This window comes from Nipponia nippon, unplaced genomic scaffold (genome assembly GCF_047370975.1).
Source record: "Nipponia nippon isolate SJK-2023a ecotype South Korea unplaced genomic scaffold, ASM4737097v1 scaffold_5, whole genome shotgun sequence".
NCBI lineage: Eukaryota > Metazoa > Chordata > Aves > Pelecaniformes > Threskiornithidae > Nipponia > Nipponia nippon.
Window position 1 is genome coordinate 20,128,003 of NW_028262369.1, and position 23,477 is coordinate 20,151,479.

The window sequence follows — 23,477 nt, forward strand, 5'->3', positions numbered from 1 at the left end:
GCCGACGGGACGGGAGGGTCAGCGCGGGGCGCGGGCGGTGTTCCGAGCGGCCGCGGCGGAGGGGAGAGGAGCGGAGAGGGAGGCTGCCCGGCCGCTGCCGCCTCTCATGCCTTCACGGCAACAAAGAGCGCGCTGAGCGGCGGGCGGAGGCGCCGGGCCCCTGGCTGTGCCGGCGCGGAGGGCACCGGGAGACGATGGCGAGGAAGGGAGAAGCCTCCACGCCTCTCTACGGTGAGCGCCCGGGCGCGGGGGCAAGGCGGGGCGGGCGCCGGTGCTAGCGGGCGGAGGCAGCCGGCGCCTCTGCCTCCCTCCGGCCTGTTTACATTGCGGATCCAGCCGGCGTGCAGCGGCAGCCGGAGTTTGTTTCCCTCGGCGGATACTGGGGGCGCGGTGGGCGTAGGGCCCCCCCGGGCACCCCGAAGGCGCCGAGGCACCTCTCCGCTTGTGCTGCGGCTCGCCCGGCCCGAAGAAGGCGGGGCGGTCGGGTTCGGGGAGGGGAGCCGGTGGGCGCAGAGATGGGGGCGGGCAGGGCGAGAGCCTCTTCCCCGGCAGCAGGTGCGTTGTGGCCGCTTTGTCCGCGCTCTGGGGAGGAGCGGGCCGCGGTGCGTGCCCGCCCGGGGCCCGGTGGCCGGTGGGCGGGAAGGCCGCCGGGCGGCAGGTGCGCGGCGGCGGCGAGGGCCGGCCCTCGGGCGAGCCGGGCCGGGCCGGGCCGGGCCAGGCCGCGCCGGCCGTTGGGCGCGCGGGAGCGGTGTGCGGGGCTGGGGGCTGCTTACCGGCGGGCCGGGGTACCGGGGCCGGGAGCCCGCTGTGCTGGTGGTGCTTGTGGGGTGCTGGTGCTTTGGGCGTAGGGACTGGGAGCTCCACAGCCGTGGCCGGGGTGCCCGGACTGAGCCCACTCCGCTCCCTGACTGGATCCTGCCAGCCAGCGCGTCGGGGAAGGTCACCGGGGGCAGAACTTCATCCCGATGCTCGAGCTCTGCTTAATTGCTCCTTGGAAGCTAATGTATTTGCAACAGAGGACGCGGGGTTTGCAAAGCTTCTTAGCCTGTTTGAAGGTGTCGCTACAAAACCGATTTCCTCTGCCAATGTGCGCGAGATTTCCGTGGCAAAACAAATCTGCAGAATGAGCAAACCCCCTTAGAAACAAGGCTTCTTTTCTGTGAGTCCCAAAGGCTGCCTGTAATTGGCTGAGTTATACAAATGGGCAGAAAGGGCTTGGTAAAGCAGCCTTTGCCTTGGTATCACAGGCATGCTGTGTGGCATGTTTACAACTCGGAAAACTCTATTTTATAATTCACCTCTATGGTCTGAACCTTGATGTGGCTAAAGGAAAATTCACAGCTTAGCTTCCTCACAAAAAAGAAAAGGAAAATAAGCCTTTAGGGAGGGAAAACAAGCCAGAAGGAAATTGGAGTGTTTCAAATGTGAAATCTAAATAGGTGAGTCTGTAGTTATTTGACTTCTGAGAGAACCTGTTCCTACTCCTATGGAATTCAAATGGTTTTGCAGGTTCCTGTAGAGGGAGTAGGCCTAGGACCATAGATATTCAGCACTGACGGTAGAAAGGTAGGCATGGAAATATTCTTCTGAAAGAAGAGCAGGAACACGGTATTCAGGAAGGGAAAATACCTTTTGAGTAGAGTTCAATAAGTGCTGTGTATGCTTCCTTGCTTGCCATTTGTAAGCAAGAACACTCTGATAAGAAAGTCGTGACGGGAAGTACCGAGTGTTGTATTGTGATATGATAATACAATCATTTTGTAACTTCATTTTTCAAAGCACGTTACTCAGGTAAGAAAGGGCGCTCCTTTACTTATTCAACTCGAGGGAGGAGAGCAATGTGTCTGTAATCACCTTGTAGTTCTGAAGGATTATTCTGACTAGAATTTTTGCTATTTTAGCTGTTTCTTGCCATCAGTGTGTTTACTTCCTTTTATCTTATTTGCATATGTGGATTTTGTTAGTGATAGTGTGCATTGTGTTACCACATTTGCAGAAATCTTGAGTATTTCCTCTAGTCTTATATTGGGAAGCAAGGTTTGAATTTTGATTTGTTTTCCCTGTTAGATCACATAATGTTAAAGACTTACAAAAGGAAAGTGCAGCATTTCTGAATTCAGCATATATGATATGGTTTTCCTTTTAAATTAGGTTGCTGTAATAGTTATTCTCTTGACTTTGTTGTCTCTGCCAGTAACTGGTTATTTATTAGCCCACAGGTATATTTTTCAGAGGTATAGGTGTCCTAAACATCTCTCCTGGGAATCTCAAGGATTTCTCAGGGTTTCAGCATTTATAAATGACAAAGGCAAATTCTTCTCAAAAGCTGTGGTCTTTTAACTTGTGGCATCAATCCGATTCTTTATAAGAGATGAGTCAAGCCCACAGTTGACAGCTGACATTAGGCTCCGTGAACAGTTTTGTAGCTACCTCAGATTTCTCTTTGAGGTAACAAGTATCCTGTCAGATGGCTGGTTATTAGTGTTAGACTGACTGCTGCAAGCCCAAGGTACCGGACAGAATGGTTGACTGGTAGTGTGAATATGGCTCTGTAAAAGGTTTTGATAAGCCCATAGCCATTTTGAGGCCTGTTCCTCTTAAGCTCTCTCACTTCTAGCTGTGTTGTCTGTCTGCATGCATGTGTGAGAAGGACTGTAAGTTCATCTTTGAAAACAAGCTTCGTAGTGGTTCCTTAAGTTTAATCTTCCTTGAGCCAGCCTGTAAGCTGGCTCCAGGAATTGCATCAAGTGTTTCCTTAAAACAGGTTAAATATGAAGGATTTGTGAAGAATAATGACATTGACTTTATTGAGGCCTCTCTCTCTAGCAGGGGACTTACAAATGAGAAAAAACAAAGTTATTTCCCAACAGGAAGATTGCTACTGAAGCTAAGGAGGCAAATTACTCATTATTTCCTTTTCTCATTGTAGCTGATTTTTGAGGTTGTGGGATCTTTATTCTTTTAACCAAAGTAGTATTTTCTTTCATGTAACTGCAATGTTAAGGGCTGTCATGTGACTGTTGAAATCAATGGTAAAGTTCTTTTTGACTTCATTGCAGAATCAGGCTCTTAGCAGTGATTGTACCATAAGTGATTTCCTATGGTAGTGAACTGTAGTTCAGTTGTTAGCTGACAAATCACTGAAGTCCAAATGGATGATGACGTTGTCTTTTAAGAAAGCTTTTGTCACTATTTTAAGAAGAGAAAGTATATAAAGTGCCAAATTTTATTACTTTCAGCTAAAATTTAGCTAGCTTACTTTTTTATATCTGCATATTTAGACCCTCTCTAGGAAGAACTACTTTCTTATGATTTCTTTTGCTAGTAGTGGTGCAACCAAAACTTGAGTCTATAGGTGGGATTCCTAGTTACTGCTGTTAAGTGATCACGTCAGTTTTTTCACTAAAAAGAATTCCATTTGTTTATTTTCCCAAGTGAGGGAGGTTCTTCTGTTTCCCTTGGAAGAGCTTTTGATGAACTCTGAAACTTTGTATCAAGATAGGTTATTGGTATATAGTAGCTTGGCCTGCATTTCCCTTTCTTGATTTCATCCAGTTACACATATGTACCATGCAGGAAGGACATCCTCAATCTAAGGAAAATGGACTATTTAGCTATAGCAGCGTCATAAGATGTGGAAGCTATTGGCACTGCTGCAGATGAAGCCTTCTTAGCTCCTGCTGGTAAATCCTTGTATATCATGTTCTGTAATTCATTTCACCTTCTGAGGTTCAAATTTCTTACCAGTGTGTGACTGTCCTGGTTTCGGCTGGGATAGAGTTAATTGTCTTCCTCGTAGCTGGTGTAGTGGTGTGTTTTGGATTTAGCATGAGAATAATGTGACAACACACTGATGTTTTAGTTGTTGCTAAGCAGTGCTTATACTAAGTCAAGGACTTTTCAGCTTCCCATACTCTGCCAGTGAGGAGGTGCGCAAGAACCTGGGAAGGGGCACAGCCAGGACAGCTCACGCAAACTGGCCCAAGGGCTATTCCATACCGTATGACGTCATGCTCAGTATATAAACTGGCAGGAGTTGGCTGGGGGGCTGCGATCACTGCTCGGGGACTGGCTGAGCGTCAGTTGGCAGGGTGGTGAGCAATTGCATCACTTGTTTTTCCTGAGTTTTGTTCCTGTCTGTCTGTCTCTTGTTGTTTTCCTTTTCATTACATTTTTTTGTAATTTTATCATTTTAATTTTATTTCGATTATTAAACTGTTCTTATCTCAACCCACAAGTTTTCTTACTTTTGCTCTTCAGATTCTCTGCCCCATCCCACTGGGGGGTGAGGATGGGTGAGCAGCTGTGTGGTGCTTGGTTGCCAACTGGGGTTAAACCACAACAGTGACATTCATATTGAAGCTGAAACTTGATTTAACACTTTATTCTCAGAAGTGTTAGAAGTAGGTGAAACTCAGGGTCAGGTGGTTTAAATCTTTCTTCCTCTGACATAAATTTGGTCCACTTTATCTAGGCTTTGCAGTGCATGTTTTAGGTGGGATGAATCATTTACTCTTGGAGCACATCTGCTGAACCTAGGTACAGAGCTTCAGCAATGTCTGATTTTGCTAACATCCTAGTTCTAGATAAAACGATTCACTGTGGAATAAATTTAGGGGGCTGGGGAGAAAAACAGAGAGAGAATTTTAAAAGCAGCACTTTGTAGTACGTTTCCTGTTATTTATTACTGCAGATAGGTCTCTTTGAGTGAGAACTTTCTCTCTTAGCGTGCTGCTTCATCTTTTGCCTGGTCCTGTGGTAACGGTGGTCCACAACATCCTTGTCCCAAGAGTTACAGTCAATGTCTCAATATGCAGGTGGAAACCAGTAACGAGTGGTGTCTGTATTGGGACCAATGCTATTTAATATCTTCATCTACAACAATAGACAGTGGGATCGAGCGCATCCTCAGCAAGTTTGCAGACAACACCAAGCTGATGGTGCAGTTGATTTGCTAGAGGGAAGGGATGCCATCCAGAGGGACCATGACAGACTTGAGGAGTGCACCCGTGCAAACCTCTTGAAGTCCAACAAGGCCAAGTGCAAAGCTTTGCACGTGGGTCAGGGCAATCCCCAGCATCAATATAGGCTGAGGGATGAATGGATTGCAGAGAAGGTCTTGGGGATACTGGACTTGGGGATACTGGTGGGCGAAAAATTGGACATGAGCTGGCAATGTGCGCTCGCAGCCCAGAAAGCCAATCGTATCCTGGCCTACGTAAAAAGAAGTGTGGCCAGCAAGTCGAGGGAAGTGATTCTTCCCCTGTATTCTGCTCTGGTGAGACCCCACCTGCGGTACTGCATCCAGCTGTGGGGTCTCCAGCACAAGAAAGATATGGACCTGTTAGAGCAGGTCCAGAGGAGGGCCACAAAACTGGTTGGAGGGCTGGAACACCTCTCCTATGCAGAAAGGCTGAGAGAGTTGGGGTTGTTCAGCCTGCAGAAAAGAAGGCTTTGGGGAGATCTTGCTGCAGCCTTTCAATATATAAAGGGGGCTTGTAAGAAGGAGGGAGAAAGACTTTCTTTACCAAGACCTGTATTGACAGGACAAGGGACAATGGTTTTAAACTGAAAGAGGGTAGATTTAGTTTGGACAAAAGGAAGAAATTTTTTATGATGAGGGTGGTGAGATGCTGGAACGGGTTTCCCAGAGAAGCTGTGGATGCCCCATCATTGGAAGTGTTCAAGGTCAGGTTGGATGTGGCTTCGAGTAGCTGATCTAGTAAAAGATGTCCCTGCCTATGGCAAGGGGGTTGGACTAGATGATCTTTAAAGATCCCTTCCAACCCAAAGCATTCTATGATCTCTATACTGCTTTCATATTTGTAGCAAGCGCCTGTTGTCCCAAGTTGTTTAGATGACTAAAATTCTTATACCATCCCTCTAATTTGCCTGGGTAGTAATTACATGAAGGAGAAGGTGGTCTGTTGACTTTAAATTGTGATGAGATTCTGAACAGTAGGTAATTAAATTGAATTTGATTATGTGTTCCAAATTTTTCCCTTAAAAAAAGTAAAGTCCATGAGTACCAGAACTCAGGAAGCCAGGTTTCCTGTGTTCATGTCTTGTGACTGATTGACTGTATTGTTGAAGTCAATCAAGTTTTGGGGGACATGTAGACAGTAATTTCTCCTCCCCCCATCTTTGATTCTCTGCAGTCTAATATGGTGTTTTTTTAACCTTTCATGCCTCAAGGCATGTACAGGGTAGTCTTTCTCTGCCTCCTGCTGATTTTCACAAAACGTAAAATTATCTTAACACATACCCACTCTTCTAGCAGATTTAATGGAAGTTGATGATGGAATCATAAGTGATTGGAAAGTATAAACAGAACACACAGAGAAGGTATATGCAATCACATTGTAGATTTATTGAAAAGTAGGTTTAATAAACACAATACTTACAATACTTGCAAAAGGTTGACTTGTTGAAAAAAAAAAATGAAGATACTGCAGTGTGTACTTTGGTTGAGGTGAAAGTGACTGAGCAATTTTAGGCCATTAATTTGGCTGCTGTTTCTCTCTTGACTTCATAAACATAAAATGAATGCAGTAGGGGACGCATATAAGACCATCACGCTTTGTGTGTGTGAGCTAGCTTTCTAATATCTCAAAGTATGAGGAACATTTCTTCCCAGAGCAGAATTGGGCTCTAAATCAGGTGTCTAATGTGGAGATGCATCTGCTTACTCTGAGCTGTATGACATATTTATTACTTGTAGTCAGGAGGTTCATGATCATCTTGAATGTTCTTATAATGAGTTTGTTGTCTTGGAATAGATAAGACATAAAGTATGTATCATAATTCACTGAACAATCAGTGAATCAAGAAAGAATTAGAAATGCAGTACAAATTTGTTTCATTTTACCTTTTTGTCATTACAAGATTTTAACTCAAATTTATCTCTAAAGAAGTCAATAGAAAGTTCTGCCCCAAAACTTTAGGAAACACAGGACTGATAATCCTAACGTTTTATTATGCATATTAAATTAAAATATTAGAGAAAAAAAATAAAGATCCCTATAGAATTGTGTGAGAGTGAACACAAAGGTTTGCAATAGCCTTCAAGATAAATTACAGTTAATTATGTAAATATGCATTTGAGAACTGTTTAAATATGCATTTTCATAATCCGTACTTTGAAGACTTTAAATGCACATTATTGACTGCAAGAGGATATGATACAAATATGTATCTAGACAATGTTAAAGACATACAATATTTTTATTGGACTATAGTGACTATTAATGGGTATTTTAAAAAAAATGTAGAGTATTTACCCCATAGAATAGAGACTTTCTGAACAGCAGTGTGGTTTATTGTGTATTATGGTAAAACCCTGATTATAAAGATAACTGGATATTCTGAGGGTTTTGTGCAGTTGTGGTATTTCAGAAGCATCTGTACTTTGGAACGTCGGTGACAGCGATACCTTCATGGGATTCTTACATTGTGCTAATCTCAGGAACAGTTCAAACATCTTTTCCTCATTTGGATTATCATGGAGACTTTCATGGGATGACTGGGATTTATAAAGCTAGGCATATTCTAAGTTTTTGCAAGAGGTCTTCAACAGATCGTTGACAAGATGCAAACAATAGCTCAGTTAAATTTACAAACATCTCCTTTGATACAACAGTAAGTGCTTACTTTATTAATGTAAGTAGCTGAGTTGAATTCAGTGTATCTTCTTAAAATATGACAAGTACTGCATACCAGAAATGGTTAGGTCAGTAAGTGAATAGGCAATAAAACCAGTAGGATTTAGTCAATACAAATTGCTCATCTAGTGGTCTAGTACTTTGTATTTCTTGAGCCAAATTAATTACTACAGTTTCCAGTCCAATTAAGATTCTAGAGTGTGTGAAAGCATCCGGGCTTTGATTTATCATCCTTTCGAGCTTGAGTATTGTACTTCTTTCAGCTTATTGACTTAAGCTGAGCCATTCTTGGGAGTAAGGTATTGCTCAGCCTTGAACAAGGATGATGCAATCAGAACATCTTTAAGTAAGGAGATTGACTTAACTGTTATGCATAGTTATACACTATTCAGTTCATTATTTATTGCTGAGTGGTATGAATGTCACTGAACATTACCCAGAAAGAAATAGTTTAACAAGCTAGGCTTCTTTATGACTATGTAAACTTTGTTATGTCTTTTAACAAGCAGGATATTAATACGTAGTTGAGGGGAAATTCTTTCTGCTACCATACAATTTAACAGTGATGTTAACAATTAACTCTAACCTTTGCACAGTTCTCTGTCAGATGGATTTGAGCAGTTTCTACCTGATACAAACTCCAGGAAAGTGTGGGTTTGTAATGGAACTGTCATGCAGGAGGAGATAAAGCTCAAACCCACTGCTTGTAGTGGAACTCCCTGTATTATCAAAACAAGGCTTTACATGTGTGTATGGAATTTTTAAAGCCTTTAGTGTTCTTATTTCCCTGGGCTATGTGCTCTGAAAAAGGAGACGTGCCACAGAAACATGAAGCGTCACTGTTGCAGAGTTAGAATTAGTACAGTTACCGTAACTTGGCAGTTTTGTCAGAGTTAGTGAATCCTTCTGTTTAGGAATCCATTGATATTTCTCTGCATCAGGACGCTGAGAGCATGAATAGGTCATCATTGCCCTGACCAGTCTTGCCTGCGGCTTCCACCCATGTCCTCTGACCAGGGGTTCCATTTAAGCTCAGGCTGGTGCCTTTGGTTCCCGCCTGAGCTGTGTCCTAGGGGTGTCTGTCCCTAGTCCTGTTTCTGAAGTGCTGCGTGGAATTCCTGGGTGGACCCTGGCCTGTTACCATGTCTGGCCTGATGATCACTGAATGGTCAGTAAGACCTGTTGCTGTCACTGCTTTGCATGCCTGCCTCTGGTGCTGTACGTGTGAGGTCATTGCACAGCCTGTGTTTTGGGCATCCTGGGGTCCAGACTTGCCTTTCCTTAGGGAGCAGTCCTGCTCTTGCTGTTCCTTAACACTCTGTAGTCTGTCTCCACAGCATTTTGTCTTCTCAATATGACTGTCAAACACTAAAAGGCAATCCTGTTTCAATCAATCGGCATTTTGTGCATTTACCACAAAGCAGTTGTTTCACAACTCAACTTGATAAAAAGAAATTAAAGAAACCTCTTTATATCAAATGCAGAGACACTAATGGTTGTGTGAAAGTGAGACTTGGCATGTTTCTCATACTTGTTTGACATGTTTATGCTCTGGTGTACTGGCAGTTAAATATCCTCAGGTGTTCCATCTCTTTCCAAGCTTCGCTCGCTTTCAAAATCAGGTACAGTCTTAAATGTAAAACAAAACCAAAATGAAATCTAGCCCTGCCTATATTTCTCTCATGCACATACATGTAGTATACTTGTTTACATATTTTTAGAAGCCTAGTGGAAATCTCAAAGACAAGAGAGGAGGCTTGTTCAGTCAGGAAGCAGGCAAACAGACAGTACCTTGAACTTCTCCGGCTACAGCTGCTTAAATAACTGATATGTTTGTCTTTCAGTGGGCAGTCCTGACAAATGAAAAAAAGTTCCAGCTTTTTAATTTCTTCCTCTTTTAGTCCAAGATGGCTTACTGAATTCAGACCCAAAACACTCAAGGTTTTGTGTAGCAAGTATTTGCAAACCCTTCCCCACTCCTGTCTCCCCAAGCCGTAGCTCAGCTGTGCTCCCAGCCTTTCATGGTAAAAGAACAAGTTTTAGGCTTTAGACAGGTGCTTAGGTTGCTGTGTTTTGGGGTTTGGTTTTTTTGTTCTTTTGCTTTTTTAAATACCTATATCATTAGGCTATCTTGCTACTTTAAAACCAGTATTGCAAGAGATGAAAGAAATAAGGGCCTAAACATTTTTGCATGCTGAATGTAGTCATTATGCTGCAAAACGTATCTCTGGTCCTAGTAGGCCTAGTTAATCAGAACTTTCTTGGAAACCAAGGCTTTGAAGCATATTCCAGGACTTGCTCAGGTCCCTTGCTATGATTGGACTGTTGCCTGCTGTCTACCGTCAAGGAATTCTCATAGGTTTGGACTGGAAGAGTGCGCTCCTGTACTTGGGAAAGAAGATAGGTATTTACAGACACATGGAGTTATTTCTTACCACCATCAGTTTGGATTAAAAATAAGTTTTTTTTCACCAACCTATGCAGACCTTTGGCATTTAGGAGAAATTCTTAAAGATGCTCCTCCAAAGTGGTAGATGCATTTATAGTGCTGTTTGGTTTTCCTGTATAGCTTCTCTTTGGCATATTGTTTTTCATAATCTCTCATTGAAATAATAAAATACAGTATCAACATAACTATTTTAATGCTTAAAATTCCTGGGCTAGAGTGTCATCTCAACTCTGTTGTAGCAAATTTGTCAGAATTTCTCAGAATGTACACCAGTGAAGCTGAGACAGTTTTCATAATTATTTGATGCATTAGAGGCGATGGAAGGGACAGGAAATCAAGAAAAGTTTGGTGTTTTATACTACAGTTGGTCTGTAATAAGAGAATTTAGTACCTGTGCTGAGCTGAAAACCTTGTTTGTGGGCAAAGAGGAAACACACCTCATATAAAGTCAAGAATTCTATTGTTAGAATAATTAAAATCTTAACAGTCTAATCCAATGATCTTTATTAGTTCAAATCTAGTTATTACAGCAGAAAAAGTACTTCTCTACAGAAAAAAGTCTCAATAATACTTACAGTTAAATAGAGTTAAAATTGTTATATTAATGCTTCTTAGTTTCTATCCCCTTTTCCTTTTTCCTAGTGATGGAAGGTTCATCCTTCCATGTGTTACTCAAAGTAACACACCCACCCCTCAGCACCAGACTGAAGCCACCAACCTTAAGACATGGAGTAGTGATGGGAGGGTTCATCCTAAGGTCCTAAGGGTCCTAAGGTTGGTGGCTTCATCCTGGTGCTGGGAGGGTGGTGTGTGTATGTGTTACTGTGAGTTGCCAGCATCTGGAGCGCCTTGCCAGGAGGACTATGATGTTGATATTGATGGGTTTTTCTTCCTCACCCTACGATCCACTTGGAGACCTTTTTATGTGTTTGCTAACATATTTTTATAGCTTGCTCTTCATTGGCCTGCAACTTCAAATTATATCCAAACTTACTATATATGGTGCGTTTTACTTATGTTAAATACTTGCTCTTTGTTCTCTTTTGTTATCCTTGAAAACCAGCATTTTCCAGCTCCAGCACTGTATTTCTTAACTGTCCATTGTGAGCTGTTTGTAGTCATGAGGCCTCTAGTGCTAAGCCAGTGCCCCATCTTTTGTCATCCCATGCCTGTACACTGTATTACCATCCAGTCTTGTGTCTCCGCTTCTCAAGGTCTCTCCTGTCATACCAGGCCTGTATTTCTCTACACTGCATCCTTATGTTAAGAGTCATAAACATCTCATTCTGCACAGACTAGTTGTTACTATTATCCATGATAAGCAAAATAAAACACATTAGACATAATCACCTGGTCAGAAGAAAAATTGCTGTGACAGTTAAACAAAATTAAAACAAACCTGGAGGTGATTTAGGAAATTCAGTAATTGATCTTCACTCAGATGTGAAAAAAAACCTTCTTTGTTCTGCATTCGCTTCTCAAGTGCAAAAACACATAACATTCACAGTTGCTTAACTGTGTTTACTATTTGTTTTTCCTGTTGCTAGTACCAGGCTCAGGGAAAATTGATACTGCCTCTTGGATAGAGAAAAATAGTAGCCAAGACAGGAGATCTAGTTCATAGTACTCATTGGACTATGCTGACTTAGATGAACTAATGGGCTGTCATTCAGGTGGTGTGATACAGAGGACATAAACTCCTTGGGGGTGGTGGGAAAGCAGTGACAAGCCTAACAAGTAATTACTGGGAAAAAGTAGGTTTATTGTAAACCTGTGTTTTACTTTTGCTAGGGTGACAGGAAATAAATGCCTGGCTGCCATTAGAGTTAGATGGATGTTTTAGATATCTAAGTTTTCTTAGACAACAGATCCCAACAGAAACTGAGTATCATTTTGGACAAAAGACCTGTGCAACTTAAATGTTGTCTTAATGTTTTTGCTTTTTTCCCCTCCATATTGTTCAGTCTGAATTTGGTGGTACCAAGCTTTTATGATCCTGGAATTCCAGTCTCTGGAACTTATTGCTATTCAGGTATAGATATAAATACCTCTATACCTGTCATTCTGAATAATAGAGCTGCAATCCATATGAAACATCAGGGGTGTTTTTTTGGGTTTTTTTTGTTGTTTTTTTTTTTTTTTTCATATCACATTCATTTTCTGTGGTACTCCACAGCAGCTGGGCTGCTGTAAGCACCCATAAATAAAAGTAGCCAGGAGGAAATTTCTCTAGCTCATGGGATAATCCCATACAGCTTACTGCTGATGTAGAAATTCAGTGCTGTCCACATGCCCATACAAATTATGGGGAATTTTTACAGGCAGGGATGGGATGCTCTTGACTGTTCCTTCTAACTAAAGAAAGGTCACACAGCAATATTTGCACATTTCCAGCCTCGATCTGCATAAGTGAAATCAGCCTTTCCCTCCTAGATTGTGCTGAAGAGAGCTGCAGCAAGTGACCGTACTCCTTGAGTGTACTCTGTTGAGCAGTCGCTTTGAAGTCAAAGCTCTTTTATTATACTAAAACCTGAAACTGTGCCTTTGATTGACCTCTGACAGCTGCTGAGACAAGGCAGTTTAGCCTAAAGAGATCCTCTCCCTAAAAAGAGCCAATGACTAAGGTTCTCAGAAGATGTTTGGTGGGTTACTTCTCCAGAAGGAAGTCCCATGCTTGTACCTGCTTCTTAAACCAGGAGATAATCTGTTAAAATATATGATTTAGTGTGTGCTTCTGATGTGGGTAAGCGTGGGAACCTGTTTCTGCCTTAGGAGCATGTGTCACCAGAAAGAGGAGCTCTGACACGTGAGTGGTCAGGATTCTGCTTAATTGTCTCTTCTGCACAGTTGATAATATATAGAAGAAAGTAAGTATCTTTTTCAGGTTAGCAGATTCCTGCTGGGCCGATTGCACGCACAGCATCTAGACTTGTACAGGCTGATGTGCCATGAAATCTGGTAGCTGAATTAGTGTCCTTCATAATCAGTGTACTTTGAAATAAATGAATACGGTGAATAATAGCTCTGGTACTTATTATTTAAGATTATTTGTACTGGATGTTACAGTAAAACTAATTGTTTTTTGCATCACTTATATTTTTCTAAAAGAGCTACAATTTCTTGGACGTGATTAGGTTGCTAAAAACCAGCTGACTAACAGTGTTACTAAATACAGTATTTATTTTTAGATTTTTTTTTCCCCCCCAGCAGAATGATAAATAGTTCCTATGCTGTTGCTTTGCTCTGTCTGACAAAAGGCAATGAGCTGTATCTGTGAATACCCCTTTTTGTTGGCTTCAGTACAATGCAATATCTGTGCTAGCATTTAGACAACTGCTATAAACAGGAAAATCATAATAAGTACTCTGTGCCTGTGACCAATACTCTTCAACTCCTGTAATATTTACCCCCATAAGTAATTTAAAGGTTTGAGTGGGGTTTGTGAGATTATAAAGTGCTTGGATACATATATGTATATATGTATCTAGGAAAATATGTATATAATATGAACATACATATCTATTTCCTTGTTAGTGTTTTTCTGGCATCTGTCCAGGTCCCTACTACACCTAGACAAAACATCAATAACATAATTATTGTACCTATGAATACATAATTTCATTTGGAAAGCAAGTAACATATGTCCATACATTGCATTTCTATTTATGTAGTTCATGCTGAGTAGACCCTTGCTAATTTGTGCTGATGGGCTCTTCACAAATGACTGAGTGTCGTGGCAAGAAGAATGTAACACTAGTCCAGCATCTTGCCGCAAGCTTGAGGCTAGCCACCATTTTGGGACTCCAGCCCTCCAAGTCTGAGGAAGAATGTCCATCTCAGCAGCTGTCTTGAAGCTTATTTTGCAATTATAGAGAAATTAATAAAAAGAGTTCAGCTACTGGAAACTCATGAAAGGTTTCTCTTTCAACTAAGGGAATAAAAAAATCTGTAGGTAGAGAATGAGTGGCTTGGGATACTGAAAAACAGAACAGGAAGAGAAATCAACGAAAGTTTCTTAACAAAACCAAACCAAACCAACCCCAAAACAAGTGAATCTCTAACTGGGGATGGTAAACAAACAAATCCCCTAGAATTCTGAGCAATAAACTATCAATGAAGTTGTATAGTACACCTGGAAATGCGGCTTTGCAAGCAGAAGGAAATAAACCCACCAGCTGCCAAGAGCTCTTTTCCAAGACCTCTCCCTGTTATGTGCACTGTAACCACTGCCAGGAAAAGATATATGAGAAAACCTATGAATGTTGTTTATTTATGCTCTATCTCACTCAAAGGTATAAGGAAAATATAATAAGAAAGGACGACACAGTAAAGGAGCAGTCTGGGGAATTGCTTCTTTTCTCCCTGCAGAATGACTTCCATTTGTTGATGCTAGCAACTGCTCATAACATAGCTCTATTTGCAAGTTAAGATGGGAACTTATATCCATGCAAGTATCAAAGTGGAGTTAATACCTTCTCTCCAACAGTGTTAGAACATCCTAGCACTTGGTATAATACCAAGGTATAAACATGAGTGTTAGGAAGCCTCAGCGGACTCACTGAGCAATCTGAGGTGATGCTGGAACTGACCTAGGATAAGGGCTTACAGACACGCTGGAGCTAGTTCGTAGTCTCTCCTGCCTTTCTTGTCTATCTCGCAACACATGTAATCCTTATGGGTTCCTTCCAACTTGAGATCTTCTGTGATTCTGTGGTCATTAAGACTGCTGACAGTAGTCACATGCTTGAGTATTTGCAGGGTCTGGGCCAAGGCCCATAGTATGTAAAGAAGGGAGGAATGGGGAGGAATCCTCCAAAATCCCCAAGAACCTGGCAGTGATGTTCTCTTAACAGAAAGTGAAGCTAGTGATGAGTTTGACTTTGTGGACAGAATTTTCAAATCAAACGAAAATATCTCAAAAGTGTGTAACTGTCAGACTTCATCATGCTGCCCTAGTTTATAGCGGTGTGGAAGATGGGAATGTGGAAGGTCAACTAATGTATTTTTTGTCACATGTTTTTTGGCTTGTTTTAAGCTGTTGGGTCAGTTCAATTAGTGGGATCAGCTAATGATAATATTACACTCAGTGTCAGAATGAAAACCCGTTAGATTTGACTAGTCCTAACAGTCTGTAACTTGCACTAAACTATTTTGTCTTTAACCATTTTCTCTCATATTTAAGGGCAAAGTGTCATAGTTATATGTCAGTACCAAAGCTTTGTAATTACCATCTTTAGAAGGCATCCTGCAGTAAATTTGCTATTAAGTATTGAATTTGCCTGTAAAATAATGACCGAGTCATAGTTGTCCAACTAAATAAGGGCAACTTAATGGCGGTGGTCCTTAATATAGGCTGCTATATATTTTAAAAGATTCAGTTTTTCTCTTGTTTATGGCTAAAATTCTGCTTCTAGCCTGCATAATAAGTGAAACTGAAAGGGGAAGTGTTTTCTGCTCTTACTGTGCAAGCCCTTGAGCCTTTCTGGAGCACTGGAGGAAAGGGTAGGACTGTAGTCTGTGTAGCTGTACTTTTTTGGTCATTTCAAGCATGTTTGCACTGTCCTGCCCTGTCTGCTCATCCTCTCATACAAACCCGATGAGCACTCACAGACCCTCAGGATAGCTGGGCAATATCCTAAAACACGTCTTCCTGATGTTAGTGCAGTTTAGCTTACATATCAGTCATGATCAGTGTAATAAAGGGCAAAGCCACGTATCTCTCTGCTTTCCCTCGTTCTGTCACCGCAGGATACTGGGTTGTACATGATTTCCTCTTACAATCAGGATTGGTTTGCTTTTCACCTCTGTCCTCACCTTTCCTTTTTCAAAGATGGATGAAAGCTAAATATTTGATTAGAAGATTAAATTATGTATTTACACTTTTGTGTGCTGCATTTACATTTAATGACAACTACATGTTACGTTGTCTTTCTCTGCAGCTCTAGTTGCATTACAAAAGCAGTGGCAAGTTGCACTGTTGTTACTTGCAGCTTCCTCCTGACCATTTGAGAGACAATCTCTCAACCAAGTGCTGCTAATGTTACTAGTGTAGATGCTTCTAAGTAATTATGAGGTTGCATTGCAAGGCTAAAGAAAGCTTATGCTAATTATTAGCATAGATGACAAGTTCTTGTACTATAGCTATTGTCATTACAGGGCATCTATTTTGACATCATCTGTGACTGCTGCGCACCTTGCATCTGGAGTGCCTGCTTTGTCTTTCATTATTGTCTGCTTGTCTCTCTATGTTCTATCTATCTGTCTTTTTGTTACAAAATAATAGTTTTGCTTGAAAGTACAATTTTGGTTTATCACTTGCTCCTTCATTGTTTTCCTCTGTTTTAGAGGAATTTTGTGAGTTTTCCTCCCCACCCTCACTGTACTGGTTTCAACACTACAGATTTGACCTACAGCAAAGTAGAAGTGAGTGAAAGGCAAGAAATCTTATGTTTTCTTCTGTGTTACATTTGCATTATATGTCACCATCAGAACTATTTTTTTTTTTTAAAGGTAATTCCAGGTGGCCAAAATATAATCATATTTAGAACGCAAGATTTCTATCAGGATGAATTTGTACTTGACTTCCAGCTGTGGATTCTTTGTAACGCATGATTTTTCCCTGTAGGGAAAACTGCCATTTTCTTTTGGCAAAACCTCAGTAGTGATAAACGTTGATCAGCAAGTTGTTGGAGGTGATTTTGTTCATTTGTTTTGTGGCTTTCATAGAATTAGGTAGAAAGCACATTGCAGCAGATTTTTTATACAGCTGAAAGTTATTTGCAAATCTTTTCCAAATCTTCTGGTGAGTTAAAATGCTGAATCTGTAATAAAATAAGCATTTTGGCTATGACAAAATCTTCCTCTGAAAGCACTGAGTATGATGAATGTTGTCATGGACTATCACATTAGAAAAAGATCAGGAAATATTTAATGGGTAAAGGAAACATCTTGTTTTTATCGGTTAGCTTTTAATGACCTGTATGTTGCTCAAGACAGGAAACTTGTAGAATATGTGGAAAGAAGCTCACACTTCAGGACCGTTTTTCCAGTCACATTTCTTGAACAATTAATACACTCAAAGCAACTGTAAATGTAACTGTATGGATACAACTCTGACAAATCAGAGTATCCCAGAAATAAGAGGTCTTAATACCTAATGATCAAAACTCTGTTTGGCTCGATGTACTTGTTTCTGGTGATGCACTGTGCGAAACGACTGAAACACTTCTAACGCTGGGAATACGAGTAGGATGGAATGTGAACTGTGAGACAGATTTTTGCTTGAATTCTCTAGTGAGTGGGAAGTATTTAAAGAGGCAGGGGGGAAATCCAGGCATGGAGGTAAAGAAAATGCCATCTTTTTTTTTTTTCTTTAAGTCTGAATGATGGCATTTATGTGTATTGTGAAAACACATAATTGCTTCAGTGTACTAGCACAAGTTGGATAACAACTAAAGTAGGGCTTAGCAGGGTAGGTATCAAAATCGTAGTGAGGGAGATGGGGACCATGTCTTGACATAAAATAATTGGCAAACACATAGCTAAAAATGTGTCACAAGACTATAGAGGTCACTGGCAAACTGACTTCACTTTAATATTTCCAGATTTCTGAGTGCAGTAATCCACAACTCTAACAGTTTTTTACTTTTTTTTTTTTTAGTCTATAGTGAAGCAGGAAGAGAGACTGGGGATAATTATTGGTATATCTAAAAAAGCCTGGGATTGAAAAGCATTGGCTTCCATCCTTAGAATAGAACAGTAACTTGTAACAGCCTTCTGGGATGTGATCTTAGAAAGTCAGTCTTATGTGGCCTAGTATTCCCAGCTTGTCACGTTTAATCTATATCAATCTTCTCAATTTTAATAGAAGCTTTGATTAGGTTTAGTGATTGAGATTTCACATAGAAGGTGCTCTAAGAGGAAAACCATTTGTTATCCTTCATTTTGTCTGTTAATAATAGGAAAATACATGGTTGTGGTTCAGGTAATATTTTTATTTCCTTCAGGCAAGTTCATTATTGCATTTCCTAAAGCATTCAGGATATACATTATTGTCATCTTTAAACTGCATTTTGCCAGTACATGCTCATTATCTATATGGTTCTGTCAAGAAATCATATGGGGCTTACTGTGTTTCTTTGTAAGCATTCAGGAATCATTTCATTAGTGTATTATCCAGAAGTCAAAACCAAGTAGTAACATATTATAACCATCAACTTCTCATTTATACAGTGTACTAGAGTTATCGTTTGACTTATTTGGAGTCAGTTGATGGGGATGTATTGTTCAGTTAGAAAATGCTTAGGTGCATTAGAAGAAATTACTGCTGATGGTTAAGATCAAGTCATATGGCTTGCAAAGATTTGTATCTTGAAAACATGCTTGGATTTGATCTTCTTTCCTTTTAATTCATACCATTCTTAATTACAAAATTGCTATGCTTTAGATTCAAAATTTTAATTCAGAAATTGATTTTTTGGAATAGTTTATTCCATTTCTCAGCTGTCAAGAGAACTGAAGTCCAATTTTAACTTAATGCCTTTAGGTTGCCTACTAAATATAACTTGTAGTAGACTTGTCTTTAGTGAAGGACATATGGGTAAGTCTGCTATTGTTCTTGGACACCTGATCAGTCTTGTAAACTCTCCTACACTTAACGTTACAGTTTGTTCTTCCACGTATCTTACTGCATCATCTCATTCCTGTCTCCCTTGCCTACCTGATTAGGTGTTTCCATTTCCACTTGCTTTGAAGTTCACCCATCTTTTTTTTTTTTCTTTTTTTTTTTTCCCCTACAGAATAATTTTTGTTCCAATTAATCAAGCTCCATTAATTGCAATTTAGATGGAGATCTGGTATTGTATCTTTTAAGCCAGAGGGCAAATATTCCCATTGCTGCATTGGCAGGAGAGGAAGTCTGGAAAACTGGAAACATTAGAATTCTAAAACATTTGATCAGTCCTATTTTAAGTGCAATAAGATTTTAAAAACAAACAAAAAACCACCAACCAACCAACAAAACCCCTGCCATCCCAGGAGCAGCACTCACAAAAAGAGAAACATTGCTGTTGCACAGACCACAGATTTTTTTAGCAATAACATTGATCTTGTTTAAGTGATTGAGGAATCTGAATGGACGAACACTTGTAATTGTTTCACAACATAAAATTTTACTACTGGTAGTATGAATTATGCCTTTCCTGAAGGCTGCTGCAAATCTAGTTTCCTCAGGCTTAGCCTCTTTTTGCACTTAGAAGTTCTGCTCAGGTGGATTTTGAGGGCTACAGATATTGTCCAAAATTTCTGGATCCCTTATAGTTGGATACTTCTGCCCTCCACACTCCACTTCAGAAATCCTGAATGTAAGCAAGCCCAGCATTGGCAGCTGCTAGAACAATCACATAACTGCTATGTTGGGTGTATGTGGGTGTAGAAGGGCTGATGCTCTTGGAGGCACAGGCTTACTTTTCATGTTCTACCCATTCCGTTTGGTGCATGTGTTGTAAATCTGTGTTTCCAGGAGATGTCAGATCTACTGTGTGTTCACTTAGGAGTTGTTACACAACCTGGAGGTACTGGACTTAATCCATGTAGTGCAGGACATCATTTCACCTTTCTCACAGTTCCCCATCTTCCATGGAAAAGCCTGTGTGTCTAACTTGGAAAGCTATGGTGTGTTTGAGCCAAATTATTGCTGTGCATCATCCAGGGATCAGTTCCCAGGAAGCAGTGTGGGGGTGTCATGTTCTAACTATTAAGATACAGATTATATATCAACTGATTGTTGAGTCTGACCATCTATAAATGGGACCTGAAATGTTCATTGTTCAAGAGAAACACATTCACAAAAAGACTAAAGTGAAAGTCTACCATTAATGCTTGTGAAATCAAATATTTCAGAGGTGAAAATTTGTGAGTGTTGCCATCTATTAATGGGCGTTGAAGAGGGTGGTGAATCTACCAACCTTCCAGTGTCTAGAATGTTTCTGATCAAAATTGTAATCTTCTGTGTGGATGATGCTATTCTGATTCCGACTATGTAGAATCCTATATGATCAATCAACACACCCCCACAATGGGAGAAGGCTCAGAGGAGATGGGCAAGAATTATGACCTCTGGGAAGAATGAAGGGAATGACCAGTAGTTATTGTAAAGAAAGCTGAACTTAACCTCAACACAAAAAGGACTACAGGGTAACCTTTGTTTTAGATATACAGTGGGTAATATAGTTGTGTAAACTGACTTTCCTGAGATAAATAGTAGATAGTAACGTCTTCCTGAGCTAACCAGACTGGCATGGGGCAGGGCAAGTATGTACGTGGCTCAGCCCATCGTAAAGTATAAAACCAGAACAACCAACAAAAGGACCTTTGAAGAGGGCTATGGGCTTGAGCTAGCTTTGACTCACACGTTTCTTCCCAGCATTGTGATGATGGAGCATATAGAGACAGGTAATGGGAATCATGTTTGTACTGCGATCCAGGTATATTGCACTTGCTATATTGTACTTGTGTTGTGATTTCCATACAAGGCTGTATCACTCTGCTAAACCCATGGAATGCCAAATATCTTCAAATAAGTAAACCTGATATTAAACATTAAACCTTCCTAGTGTGGAATACCTAAAGTAACCTGGTCAGAGAGTATTGAACTCTGACACTAATGGACTCGTGACATCCCACAAAGGAAGAAAATCCCCTATTATCAATGTCTGAGTTTAAACCAATTTTATTTGCTGTGAGTTACATATGCTTGTGAAAATTTGCGGTCTTACTTGAATTACAGACATCAGGTTTTCTTGCAAGTGAATTCAAAATGTACATTATTAAAGGCTATCATTAACCTGAAGTGAGTGTATGGTGACTATAAATGATAAGCATCTTCCTCAGTTTGTCTACTATTAAAAAAAAAAAAAATCCCGAAGCTTTAAAACCTAGTTAACCTTCATAGCCACATTCAAAAATAACAATAATTTTCTTGCGTCTTAATTCTATAGATTTTTAAAGGTTCTTACTGGGTTTGTTCTGTATTGTTGTAAAACAGTATATGTACTGTTCAGCATTGACCTGAACTGGATATTAAAACTATAACCTTCTCTGAAATAGCTGTGATATGATGTTTTATTTATGCAACTTAACTTTCTTTTAAAGTAGCAGTAGGAATCGTGTTTCTCTTGATCATTATGCTTTCATACAGTGACTTGGCAGTAAGCCTGAGTGAAGTAGCTAGTATGATTGGACTTGATGATCTTACAGGTCTCTTCCAACCTAAATGATTCTATGATTCTAACGTATCTGGTGGGGTAACACTTCCCTTTGGATGCAGTATCACAGTATCCTAAGTCAAGGCTAGGCCTTCTGAAGTCCCATTCAGACCCATTGTGTGTACTCCTTTCCTCTCTTTTCTATGGGAACTTGTGCTCAGACTGCTGAAAACTAACTCTCCTGAGTACAAAATAAAAAGAGTTTAGTTTTTGGTCAGCTTGGCTCCCTGAGCTGGCTTGCTGTCCAGCACAAGGGAAGATCACGTTGCTGCAAATATGGAAGGACGCTGGCAACTCTGACATGAATTGCCTTGGACTGCTGCAGAATTGGGGTAAAGAGCTTCAAATTTCTTGTTTACAGGTGTTTACAACTCAGTGTTTTTAAACAAAAAGCTGTAGCTCTTGTTCCTGTTGTGAAAGTTTGAGAGCATTTCAATAACCTGTGATGGAAGCTGCTGTGTAGACATGGTCTGTATAAATACAACTGTACTAGTACAGAGCATAGGAGGGTGGGTGTGTGTTTGACCCCATGTCACAGACTGTCAGACCTGTTAAACTTGTGATGGCTGCTAGTAGGCTTAATTTGATTTTCTAAAAGCCAGTGTAGAAAGCATGTGGAAATACTGGAGTACTGGTGGACTTGTCTTACCAACTACCTCGTTACCTAATGAACTACATTGTGTTTAATCTGACATTTGATCGTCTTCTACTAATGACTGAGTAACAATGCTGTGACAAATCCAGTCATCTCATACAGGGTGAAGTAGTATTAGGAAACAATACATATTGAACCAGACTGGATGCGCTCTGGTTTCTGCTCGGACCTCTGGTATCTTCTCAGCTATGTAGCCTGATATAAAGCTTGACTGTGACTTGGAGAATGTTTGTTCTAATCTTGCTATTGCCACTGGTCTTTTGGATGACCTTGGGCAAGTTGCTCTTTTTGAGTCCATTAGTTTCACCAACTATAAATCACAGAAGATTAGAACATTTTGTAGATGAAAGCACTGTATGAGAGCTAGGTATTACTCTTGGGCTTCTTTCTCAGTTAAAGATCTTCCTTTCTCTGTTAAAGATCTTGCTTGTGTTGAAGTAGCAGCAGATAACACAATGATTTTTAAGAAGTGTGATCTTTAAAGTATTTAAAGAAAAAAGTCTGTGGATTTCTGTGGCCAGTATGTAGAAATTTTACTTCATTGGATACTTCAGGATTGATAGCTGAAGAATTTTTTTTATATCCTAAATATTTTTTTTAATATGACACTAAGATATGAAGCATTCTTTAATTTTTCTTTCCTAACCAGTTCATTAATAAATTACTCGGAGAAGTTCCTTTAGTTAAGTCTCAAAATGTGAACAGCTATATAGTCAGAGAATTGCTTCCTTCAGCTCTTCACTTGTTTGAGAGAGTATTTGTTAGAGTGAGAGGGCTAAATTTAATGGCATCACTATCTAACTGTTTCATTTAACTTACACTTTCAATAAAACCAGAATTCTAGTGAACCAGACTCAAGTAAGTCTAGGAATGATCAGATAATTTTATCTAAAGTTATTATTGAGCCTGGTTAACTTTCCAAAGGGTATATCTGTCTCTGAGGCTACACAAGAAATCATTATGTTTTAGACCCTGGTAATTTCTCCACCTCACCTTCCTGTTGTCTGCACTCGCCAAATTCCTTAAAAATAAATTTTCTTTGTACTCAACGTATCTGGTGAGGTAGATAGCTCAAAACCTCCTCTCTTGCTCTTCATCAGTTTCTGTCAACTATTTTATGCTGTAAAGGTGATCCTCTGGATAAAGGAGTTCTACTCAGATGCTACATAGGTCATGACAGGCAGTAGTGTTTCTGAGCCATTTTGTGGTGTCTTGTCGGAAACTTGGCTGAATGTATTAGTTGTCAGCGGATGGGCCTTTGAACAGATAAACCCTCATACTGGATCTGGTGTTTGTGTGCTTTGGAATGCCTTTTACCTAGAGGGAACAAGGGATGCAAAGTTCCCTCTCTAATATCTGTAATCCACGCAGGGATTCTTTTAATGCATCTCCCTTTGTCTTCTGGACATTTGGAACATGGGCTTTTTATACAAGAGTGGAAAGCCATT

General features: G+C 40.4%; 1 protein-coding gene across 2 annotated transcripts in view; it reads left to right on the forward strand.

Moving 5' to 3' along the window:
- Window positions 1-23,477, forward strand: part of SLC44A5 (solute carrier family 44 member 5) — a 103,087-nt gene continuing 79,610 nt past the window's right edge. Inside the window, exon 1 of one of the 2 annotated variants that reach the window (XM_087733423.1) lies at window positions 1-231. In XM_087733423.1, the coding sequence (XP_087589549.1) occupies window positions 195-231 (37 nt within the window). In that variant the 5' untranslated portion in view covers window positions 1-194. Of the gene's footprint in view, window positions 232-440; window positions 556-23,477 lie in introns of those variants that run through there. The other variant, XM_087733422.1, reaches the window with a different exon arrangement.